Source organism: Sapajus apella, unplaced genomic scaffold, assembly GCF_009761245.1.
Source record: "Sapajus apella isolate SASKATOON/1434 unplaced genomic scaffold, GSC_monkey_1.0 scaffold28, whole genome shotgun sequence".
Classification (NCBI taxonomy): domain Eukaryota; kingdom Metazoa; phylum Chordata; class Mammalia; order Primates; family Cebidae; genus Sapajus; species Sapajus apella.
The window spans coordinates 4,417,512-4,429,509 of NW_022436968.1; the positions used below are offsets into that span (position 1 = coordinate 4,417,512).

At 37.1% G+C, this 11,998-nt stretch overlaps 1 protein-coding gene across 4 annotated transcripts in view; it reads left to right on the forward strand.

The window, feature by feature from the left end:
- STAT4 (signal transducer and activator of transcription 4) overlaps positions 1-11,998 on the forward strand; it is a 129,571-nt gene that overhangs the window by 85,297 nt on the left and 32,276 nt on the right. For all 4 annotated transcript variants that reach the window (XM_032292608.1, XM_032292607.1, XM_032292610.1 and 1 more), the window contains 3 exons: positions 3,364-3,456; positions 7,645-7,723; positions 10,901-10,986. In XM_032292608.1, the coding sequence (XP_032148499.1) occupies positions 3,364-3,456; positions 7,645-7,723; positions 10,901-10,986 (258 nt within the window). The remainder of the gene's footprint in view (positions 1-3,363; positions 3,457-7,644; positions 7,724-10,900; positions 10,987-11,998) is intronic.

The window sequence follows — 11,998 nt, forward strand, 5'->3', positions numbered from 1 at the left end:
TCTTGTTAACACCTTGAACTCAAGTTTTCTGACAGAAATTTTTCTGAAACAGAAATTCTCATCTTTGGCTCACACATGTAATCCTAACACTTTGAGGGATCAAGGTGGCAGGATTACTTGAAGCCAAGCATTTGAGACCAGTCTTGGCAATGTTGTAAGACCCTGTCTCCACACACACACAAATAAAAATAAAAATAAAAATTAGCTGGGTATGGTGACACATACCTATAGTCCTAGCTCTGTGGAGGCTGCGACAGGAGGATTACTTGAGCCCAGCAGTTCAAGGCTGCAGTGAGCTATGTTCACATCACGTAATCCACCGTGTCTCTTAGAAAGGAAGAAAGGGAGGGAGGGAGGGAGGGAGGGAGGGAGGGAGAAATTTTTAAAGAATCTTTCCAGCCTCTTTCACTTATGTTAGTGGTGCCGCCATCCTTCCAGTCACTTGCAATCAAGCTCTTAAGGGTCATCTTTGAGTAGTTCCTTTTCTCCACCCCCATGCTAAGACAATTACCAAGTCTCTCCAGAGTGTATGCCTGGAATCTTATCTATACATCCTTTCCTGTTTGTATCGGCCACACTCTGTTCTAGGGTCCTACAATATCAGCCTAGGAATACAGTAATCACCTCCAAGCTGAATTCCTGTCATTCCCACTCTGCCTCTCCCTGGATGTTTCTCTCACAGACGGGTCTTGCTCTATACCCTTCCGTAGCTTCCATTTCCTTCCTCCCAGGCTAAACCAGTCCATGAGCAGGAATTTCATCTTACAGAAGCTCCACAAATTCTTGCTTGTTAATTGTGTGAATGTGGGACTCCATGTTTGGGTCCCCTTCCACAAACATTCCTTTTGTGGAAGCTGTTTTTCTCTATCCTAGATTTCCCTCTGGAGTCCCCTTCCACACTCTCTCGTGGAAGCCTGTCTTCCCCTCCTAAACACCATCTCTCTCTATTCCCCTCCACTCAGTGTGGAAGCTGCTTTCCTCTCCTGGATTCCATCTTTCTGGATTCTGTCACTCGGTCTGAGATTTAGCGGTTTCTTTCTCTCTCCTTCTCCTGTTTCTCTCTCTAAATAAATCACTTTCTACAAGCACAAACACGAACAAAACAAAACAAAACAAAAAAATTGTGTGAATGTACTTCACCCTAACACATTTTAGATTATATTTTATCCCATTTTCCTGGATGAATTCCGAGTCCTCACTGAAGACAAGCAGAGGAGTCAATGCAATCTTTAATGAATATTCTTTTCAGTTAATCCTTACAAAAAGGAAAGACTACTATGCAAATAATTTTCCACATGACATCCTCCATAATTTAATAAATTATCCATTAGATTTATTTTTGAAAGTCTAACAAAAGTATCTTTTCTTTTTTCTTGAGACAGAATCTCGTTCTGTCACCCAGCTGGAGTACAGGGGCATGATCTCGGCTCACTGCAGCCTCTGCCTCCCAGGTTCAAGCAATTCTCCTGCCTCAGACTCCCAAGTAACTTGGATTACAGGCACCTGTCACCATGCCTGGCTAGTTATTGTGTTTTTAGTAGAGACAGGGTTTCACCACATGGCCTAGGTTGGTCTCAAACTCCTGACCTCAAGTGATCGTCTCACCTCGGCCTCCCACAGTGTTGGGATTACAGGTGTGAGCCACCGCATGTGGCCAAAAGAGTCTTTTTTTTAACTCTTAAAAATGCTCCTGGTTTGTTATTGTCAGGTTATGGCTATTTTGGGAGGACTTTGAAGTTGTAACAACTTTGTTTTTTAGATGAAGAAGGATGGTATTATTTTTATTTAATTTTAAAACTATAGCAAGTTTCTAAAGTACATACAGTTGATTCAGCACCTTTGGGGTAAAATTCAAGATACTTTTACAAATATAAGGTATTTTCAGATGTGTCCTCAGCTGTCCTTTTTTGTATGTCTCTTATCTCTAGGTATTCGTCTGTGCACGTGTGTGTGCATGTGCGCCTGTTCTCTTCAAATGTCAGTTATCAGTCAAAACGTTTGTTTGAGTATATGCTCATCAACGTCACTCTGAAAATAATTTGCCAGTACCACTTACTACCACAAAAGAAGCACTGCTCACTAAATTTCAACTAGGTAGACAAATAATGGAGGCTGAAGTGAGAGAAAGAGTATTTTATAAAGGCTTTGCCAGTTGGAAGGGTGTGGTATAGTTGAAGAATATCTGATTAGGAGTCAAGGACATGGGTTCTACTTGAGGTTACTGCACTGAATTTGCTGCGGATTTTAGTTATCAACCTTTCTAATCATAGCTCCCCACCCAACTTAAGATTAAGGGGCTGCTTACATCTCTAACTCTCATCTCTAATATTGAAGTTTTTATCTAAGGAACACACTCAGTGTCAGATTATTGGAGTAGCTAAGACGTTGTGCTTGCAGAAACTGTCTTTCTGCTTAACCAGGCTAACATTTTTACCTTTTCTTTCATAAACTCCCTTTGTTCTAGAGTAAAAACAAATCTCATCTCAGCAGATTCAACATCCCCAATTCTAAATTTAGGCCCAATTTAATATAGTTTCATTATACCATTTTAAAAATTACATGTATTGGTTTTATATGATTTCAAAAGTTATATAGATGTTATAGAGAATTAGAGACAAAATTTTAAAAATCATTGAATTATCTGTAATTGTGATCTCAAATTATCTCTGAATATCACTATTCAGAGACAACACATAGATAAGATTTTGGTGCATATGTTCTTCCACTCATGTGTACTTGAGTTTACATATCTATACATCTATCCATACATTTGCAAGTGTATTTATACACATGCATATACATGTTTGAGCAATATATATCATATATATATTTATATTTATATATGGTGGGGTTTTTTTCTTTCTTTTTTTTTAGAGACAGAATTTCGTTCTGTTGCCCAGGCTGAAGTGCAGTGACACAATCTCGGCTCACTGCAACCTCCACCTCCCGATTCAAGCAGTTCTGCCTCAGCCTCCCAAGTACCTGGGACTACAGGTGCATGCCACCACACCCAGCTAATTTTTGTACTCAAGTAGAGATGGGGTTTCACCATGTTGCCCAGGCTGGTCTCGAGCTCCTGAGCTCAAGCAATCCACCCACCCCAGCTTCCCAGTTCTAGGATTATAAGTGCGAGCCATTACACCCAGCCTATATATGGTATTTTTATAATCTCCTCTAGTCTTCAAATTTTAACACTTTAAATTTTATGTCATTAAATAGTTTTCTACAGCATGATCTTTTTAATGGCTGCAGAGTATTCATATCACGTTGATCCAGACCTCAGTTCAAATTGTATGCTGTATGTATTGCATTCATCATAAACCTTTTCAAAACCGGTGAAATTTCAAGACACTCTTTTTCCAGGGGCCTCTAGAGAAATCCTTACAAAATTCTTCAGTTTCAGAAAGACAGAGGAATGTGGAGCACAAAGTGGCTGCCATTAAAAACAGTGTGCAGGTAAGTGACCTTGTACAGATTCCTAGGCAGGCTGGCTGCTGTCCCCAAATAACTATGCATCATTCTCTCATGTGCCCAAAGTTAGTGTATATAGAAGTTATAGGGCAATTTGTTAATAAGATAAATATCTCTCACATACTGTGTTTACATAAGAATATTTCTTTATGGGAAACATTTTAACTTCAACTTGAACTTCTTTGATATGGGGCTATTCAGGTTATCTATTTGTTCTTGAATGAGCTTAGCCAATTTGTGTTTTTCAAGAAATGTGTCCACTGATCTAAGTTGTTTTACTGGCATAAAGTTGTTCATGTTTATTGTCATTTGAATATCTGTAGAATCTGTAGTAATGGCACATCTCTCATTTAATATAGGTAAATTTTATTTTCTCTCTCTTTTTTTTTTTTTTGAGATGGAGTCTTGCATTGTTGCCAGGCTGGAGTGCAGTGGTGCAATCTCAACTCACTGCAACCTCCACCTCCTGAGTTCAAGCAATTCTTCTGCCTCAGCCTCCCAAATAGCTGGGACTACAGGCTTGCACCACCATGCCCAGCTAATTTTTGTATTTTTAGTAAAGGTGGATTTTCACCATGTTGGCCAGGATGGTCTTGATCTCTTGACCTTCTGATCTGCCCGCCTCAGCCTCCCAAAGTGCTAGGATTATAGGTGTGAGTCTCTGTGCTCAGCTTTGTTTTCTCTTTTTCTCCCTAATCAGTCTATCTAGAGATTTATCAATTTTATTGATCTAGTGAAGATGTCTTAAATAAGACTTTCTGTCTTTAAAATAGGATGTATATAAAATAGGATGTCAATTTCCTTTCAAAAACTTACATAGCATTCATTTCCTTGCCATTTATAAAAATAATAATTCCATAAAAATAAATAAACTATAAATCCCTGTCCCAGGCTCTGATTCCAGGAAACCTGGCCTGACTTTTAGGCAAAGCAGTGCTTTTCAATCAATGTAATCCCCCCACTTACACCATAACCTCATTTTCTCTATGAAATGTTTGGAATGTAGCTCTCAGATCATTCAGAGAGCTTTTGAAAATTATCACTGGGTATTTTCACCTTTTGGAATTCCCGATGACAATATAATCTAGAAGCCCTTTACTTACCTATCATAGCATTGACTCTTCAGAGTTCTGGCATTAGTTTAATATGCTTTTCATAAATATTTAAAACTGTCCCAAATATTATCTGAATAATGGGCATAGGGTTTAAATTTATTTTCAGACTTTGATTTAGTAATCCTCCATAACAAGTAAAACATGAAAGTGTAGGCTTAACACTGTTGTGAGAAGGAATCAGACAGACCTAGGACAAATACTTGGCACATTATAATGTCAAAACTAAGGACTCTACTCACCCTGTAAGTGTGTAAAGGCAGGAGATTATTATTTTATCATAATAAGAATACTTAAGCACATTAATCAAGTACACAGATGGGTTTTGCATCCAGCACAAATTCCTTTTAACTTCCTGAGGAGTTGGGTGCAGCAGAGGCCCATGGGTTTTGGAGCCCCAACCAGATCTTCACCAGGCCTGCACATGGATTCCCCAGCTGCTATGAGTATTGGCCGTTAATGGCTTTTCTGGAGAATTGCCTCTATGAGGAGACTGGCTGCCTTCAGGCAATGACTAAGTGACATGGGGTTGTGGGGAAAGAGGACAGACCCCTTGCCTCAAGTTGAGGTTAACCTGTGGTGCAGGCTATGCTCCTGGGTTTCTCAAACCAAAGTTTGACTTAAATGAAAACTACATGCTCACTTAGCTCCATCCCCTTCCCTTTCCCTGTCTTGTGCATCCTTTCTGCTAAGAGGACTCCTTCAACAAATCCTATGTACCTGATCCCTGTCCCACGCTCTGATTCCAGGAAACCTGGCCTGACTTTTAGGCAAAGCAGTGCTTTTCAATCAATGTAATTCCCCCACTTATACCATAACCTCATTTTCTCTATGGAATGTTTGCAATGTAGCTCTCAGATCATTCAGAGAGCTTTTGAAGATTATCACTGGGTATTTTCACCTTTTGCAATTACTGATGACAATATAATCTAGAAGCCCTTTAATTACTTACCATAGCATTGACTCTTCGGAGTTCGGCATTAGTTTAATATGCTTTTCATTAGAAGATTCTGCAAGATAGTGCCTTCTTTCAGCTTTTAATTAATTTTGAGATCAAAAGATGGAACCACAGTATATCTCTGCTTTAAAACGATCATATTTTATTTTGGTTCATTTTCTCATGCGTGTGGGTTCCATGACTTTAGTAGCCCAGAGTCTTCCATGGGACTTTGTTCTGCAGAAACTTAGCATCAAAGTGAATGCTACAAGTCGTACTGGGGTATAGTGAAAAGAAGGAGTAAAGACCGAAGCTAGACCAGATTAGATTTGAATTCTCGCTTGAGCATGTATTATTGTATGACTTTCAGCCTCAATTTCCTCACATAAAAAATGAAAATAGTTTACTTTGCAGGTTGCTGAAAGGATAATATATGTAAGGTATAGGCACAGCACAGGCTGCTCAAAATTGGTAGCTGTTATTACTTTGGATGGGTAGACAGTATATCGTGTAGTCAATAGCTATGACTTTGTTTCTTTTCTAAGGCTTATAAATATAAAGAATGCCATTAACAGAGTGAGATAACAAACAGGGATTAGAAGATTAGAATAGGGCCGGGCGCGGTGGCTCAAGCCTGTAATCCCAGCACTTTGGGAGGCCGAGGCGGGTGGATCACGAGGTCAACAGATCGAGACCATCCTGGTCAACATGGTGAAACCCCGTCTCTACTAAAAATACAAAAAATTAGCTGGGCATGGTGGTGCGTGCCTGTAATCCCAGCTACTGAGGAGGCTGAGGCAGGAGAATTGCCTGAACCCAGGAGGCGGAGGTTGCGGTGAGCCGAGATAGCGCCATTGCACTCCAGCCTGGGTAGCATGAGTGAAACTCCGTCTCAAAAAAAAAAAAAAAAAAAAAAGATTAGAATAGCTACTGCTTATGAAGCATATATTTGGTACCAGGCACTGTTTTAAGCAGTGGAACTCATGTATCCTTATAACAACTCCTTGAGGTAGATACTGTTAGCCTCCTTCCTCCCCCCACCCCCACAAGCCTTTTTACAGGCAAAGAAGCTAAAATGCAAAGACATTTGCCCAAGTCCATGCAGCTAATAAATCATAGAGTTGGAATACAAATTCAGATTCTCTTACTCCAAATTCTACACTTTTTGTAACCAACAAGTTAAAATTTGGACTAAATTTAATTCTGATTAAAATTTAAAATTTGTGATGAAAGCACTGTTGTGGTAGATACATGTTTCCTTAGAGAAGACTTCTTGGAATCAGCAGGCAGTAGAAAGTTTGACTTTTCTGAGAAGAAAAGGAAGTAAAGTAGCCTGAATCTAGGAAGCACAGTAAGTCTATCTTTGGTTAAGGGAGGGGTCAGGGGTAGACTGCTGGACTTCCCACAAACTTCTCACTGAACACCTGAGTGACGAGTGAGTTACTTCACATCTCGTAGCCTCTGCTTCTTCCTCTGTAAAAGTGAGGCTAACCCACTTCGTGGGTGTTGTGAGGACTGCAGGAGGTAATATGTAAAAAGCCTTTAGCCCAGATCTTGACATTTACTATTAAATCTGAGCAGGAAACTATCACCAGGTTTGGAGAAAAGTAAAGTAAAAATCTTAAAGACAGAATAACAGGAGACACAGAAGAAACACAGGCATATTTCAGGAAATTTTTAAAAAAAAAGTATTTAAGCTGAATTGTCATAAACTACAGCATATTTGAATGAAGGCTTAAGCAAAAAGTACTAATTGATACATTAGTACTGAGTTATATGAAATACCCAAGACTTCTAAAAGGGCAAAAATATTCATATTCTCCAATTTAAAAAGATTATATGCATAGCATCATTTGGAACTAATTAAGAAATGAGCAAGTAGATGCTGAAAGACTTCCAGACAAGCAGAAAGAGAGAATAGCTGGAAAGACAAGTTCAATCTGGTTCTTTTAGCATTATTCAACTTTCATATGACTTGGCTCTTCAAAAGCATGGATTCGTTACTGTCTTTGGTTGCTGTTGAATACTGGAAGCACCAAACAGTGTTTTTAAATACTTATGATGTTGTTTGATTGACATGCTTAATTGTAACAGCTGAGTGAGTAAATTTTCTTTTGTGAAAAGATGACAGAACAAGATACCAAATACTTAGAAGACCTGCAAGATGAATTTGACTACAGGTATAAAACAATTCAGACAATGGGTAAGTTTTTGTTTTTTCTATAATTCTGCATAGGGACAAAAAGGCAGTTTGACTAGAGTTTTTTTCACTGACAGAGTTGGTAAATTTGATCTACTTCCTTAGGTGAGCCTAGGGAAATACAGGGAGTATTTTCTTGTTTTGCTTTTTCCTTCTTTCTGCATATAAATATGTGTGTGTGTGTGTGTGTGTGTGTGTATTAATAGATATACAACCAATTCTGAGTAAATTACCAGCAAATTCAATGTAAATTTCAAACTGCATGAGGAATTACCCAACTTCAGCATACATCTCTAAAAAATAAAAACCTTCTCCTATATAGAATCAAAATATAATTATTACAAAACCAAAAATAATAATAATTGCCTAACATAATCAGAGAATTACTAATATAATCCCTAAGTAGTATTTTAATACCATTTTCTAGGATTATACAATAGAAATGTGTTTCATAGAAGAAAGCATGGAAAATAGATGAAAGCATTAAAAAATAAAAATCTGATGAAATCTCACTATCTACAGATAACTACTGCTAAAATATATTTCCTTCCAGCCTTTTCTCTGTATGTTCACATACATACACATCTATGTATTTATTTTCAAAAAATGAAATCAGGTTGTATATAATTTTGTGTACTGCATTTAAAGTTTTATTTTTAAGTATTTCCTCATGTCAAGAAATCTCTAAAAACATAATTTCAGTAATTGCATAAATGGCAAAAGGTAAGGACACTGCAATTTATTTTACTATTTTTCTATAGTTAAACACTGAAGTTGTTTACAACTAGGTGTTTTTTAAAAAATGAAGGGAAAGAGAATATTTACAAGACCTAAGATTTACAAATAATAATAGATGAATAGTTTATAGTATGTTGCAATTAATGGGACAATTGGCAAAATTCTAATTAGGTCTAGTTTAGTTGATGGAATGGCGCTGATGTTAATTTACTTGTTTTTATCATTATGCTTACTATTTTTATGTAAGAGAATAAAAAATCTAGGTGAAGGATATATGAGAACTCTGTACTAGTTGTGCAACTTTTTTGTATCTCTAAAATTATTTTAAAATAATTTTAAAAATTAGATATAAACTTTTCATTTGCAGAATTATCTTTGACTATTAAAATGTTGACTTAAAATGTATCTTGAAGAAAGTATGAATGATTGTGATCAAACATTTAACTTTTCATACTTGAAGATGAAGTGTTTAGGTTCTTCTCCTGATATGCTGAAGATGCCTTGCATTCCAGGAAGTATTATTCAAAATCTTCACAATTATTTGTACATACAACTTTTCCATTCAGAAGAAATGGCACAAACATGGGTTTCATTATCAAAGGGGGAGTCCATGACCCTAAAAGGGTTTAGAACAACTACAAATTTGCAGCCTTATTCCAAATTTTCTATGCAAACTACTAATTTTAAGAATTAGAATATTTTAACTTAATTTGTTATGATTTGAGTCACTTTTTCAGTGCTTCCTGTACATTATGAATTAAAATGATCATTTTTATCACCTAAATCCACAAATATTTATTTTGTTTGTTCCATCCTGTTATAAGTGAAAAGAAAAATACAAGGGAAACAAGTTATTGTATCCTTGGTGAAGATGAGAAAGGTTAGCTGAAGAAGTTTTCAGTTGCCAAAATGCTGTGTAAGCAAGATTTTGCTATGTATGGGATCTAGGAGTTAGTGAATTTGTGAATTATTACAACCAAAAATGAGTTCCTAGAGATTAGTCCTGTTTTGTAGGGAAATTTGCCACACTATTGTTCTGGGTCCTCCTTTTCACAATTACACAAGTCAAATCAGCATTCCCAGTCCTCATTTTTCATAAACATGAATGGTTGGTATAAACATTCACTTGCCATTGTAGGAGCAAAAAGGGAACCTTCCCCCTTCACCCTCTGATTGAATATGGACTAATAAAAGGTAGATCAATAACAGAAAAGGGCACATAAATTTAACATGCGCAGGATGGGAGAAGAGCAGGAGAATACCCATAATCCAATGGGGTACAGATGCTTTTATGCCCTGATTTTTAAAGTTAATGAATGGACCCAGTGCCCAGGTGGTAGTTAGTAAATAATTCTCTTGAATAATTGACTGGAACCTAAGAACAAACAATGGTTAGAAACAAACTTTGGGCTCTAGGTGTGGTGTTTAATTTTCAGACTTTTCCTTTGTGATATGAATATTAACCTTCTCTAGCTAATGAAATTTCAGGAAATGGATCAAAGGCAATTGTGTTCCTCTTAAGGGTCCAGTTTCTAGGCAGATCAGGGAGCTTCTGAGCACTTCATCTGTGCTATGGAGAGACAGAGGATTGAAAGAGACCTTGAGGCTGCTGCTTATTTTGGGGCGTCATTTTCTGAGCCCACCACTATGTCAATAAAGTTTATTTTGGGGTGTCATTTTCTGAGTCTCACCACTATGTTAACAAAGTTTAATGTTCAAATTAAATAATATAATGTTTATTTATTGCATGTATTTCCATGTAAAAAAGGATAAACCTTTTTTTTTTTGTCAGCCAGATATTTTTCTTGGTTACAACTCTGGCCCACTGCTAATTTTATGATGAGGCCAGCTCATTTTGAAAATAAAAGTGGGGGAAAGTAAAGAACTTAGTCTTTATTAGTTCATGAGACTACATAGACAAGACTGTAACTCTACCAGGCAGTTTCTCATAACTCCTGCATATGAAACAAGGCAGGAGGGGTAGGTGAAGGCAACAGAGAGTCAAATATAATTTAATCATGGGCACAAGGGGAGATCCTCACCTTCCTTACTTTTACCAAACAACCAAGTACATTAATAATGTAAAGGTTTCCAGTAAGGGATCCATTACGACAGCTTTATCTCCTCCATGCACCACCACCAAAACAAAACACCAAGTGAAGTTTTGTTCTGTCTATAATAGTTCATTTACAGACCTTCAGAATCTTTCCTGAAGGTCTGTAAAATAAAGAGGTCCTTTTCTGCATGCTTGGATGTAATTCTTCCTGGCAAAATGAGCGGAGACTTCCAAGCTCACCTCTAGTGAGCCCAATTAGTCTCTTACCACGTAAGTTCTCCGGGCCAGGGCTGTTTTAGGGTGGCGGATTGAGGCTGACTTGACTTTCAGGAATAGAGAGTTCTGACTTAGAGAGGACTCTAAATCTGATCTCTTTACCTTTGCAGATCAGAGTGACAAGAATAGTGCCATGATGAATCAGGAAGTTTTGACACTGCAGGAAATGCTTAACAGCCTCGATTTCAAGAGAAAGGTTAGTGAAGAATTTTAATTTTGACTTTTGCCTATTTTTCTCCTTTTTCTAAACTTAGTCCAACCGAAAAGAATCAAGCTGTCAGATTTTATCAGTTCCATTTACTGAGTGAAAAAACGGCAAGGTTTCTAGGAACAGTCCCACACTGTTTGCCCAGCTTCTCTTCATGAATTACAACCCTGGACCTCTTTAGAGCTTATTGATCTTGCTTATGTGATACATTTACTGTAGTTAACATTAATTTCAAGGTAGAAATTTTACCCAATTTTTATTTATCATTATTCCAGACATGTCTGTTTTAATTGCTATACTTAATATGCTGAGATGTGTTCCACTGCACATATATAATTAAAATAGTATTTGATGACTACTAAAATTTTATTGGAAAAATAAGTGTTCTGGTTTGTAGTCTGAGAAATGATGTAGTGGTAAACAATTTACTAAAGTTCAGAATAGCTCATTTTTGGCATCTGAACATATTCAACCTAGCTTCTTCCAAGGAGAGCAAGAAATTTTTTCTGGTTTAATGACATATTTTTAAGGAGGGGGAACATCTCTGTTTCACTTTTCTACATCTCTTGGAAAATAAATGCAACTGAAATTTAACCAGTCATTGATAAATCTATAGTTCATTTCTAAAAGTTCGGCTCAATTTTTTTTGTGCAGGAATTTGTGTGAGCACAAACAAGCATAACATTTATCTTCACCCCAAATTAATTATAAACTTAGTTACATATCAGATTTTAAGCATGCAAGTAGTTAATCCAAGAAAAATTTTAATGCTTTTATGCATAATAAATCTATGCTATATGTTTTTATGCATGCCATCTTATTCTACTTTAGGAATAAAATTTTTTTTTTTTTTTTTTTTTTTTTTTTTTTTTTTTTTTTTTGAGACGGAGTTTCGCTCTTGTTACCCAGGCTGGAGTGCAATGGCGCGATCTCGGCTCACCGCAACCTCCGCCTCCTGGGTTCAGGCAATTCTCCTGCCTCAGCCTCCTGAGTAGCTGGG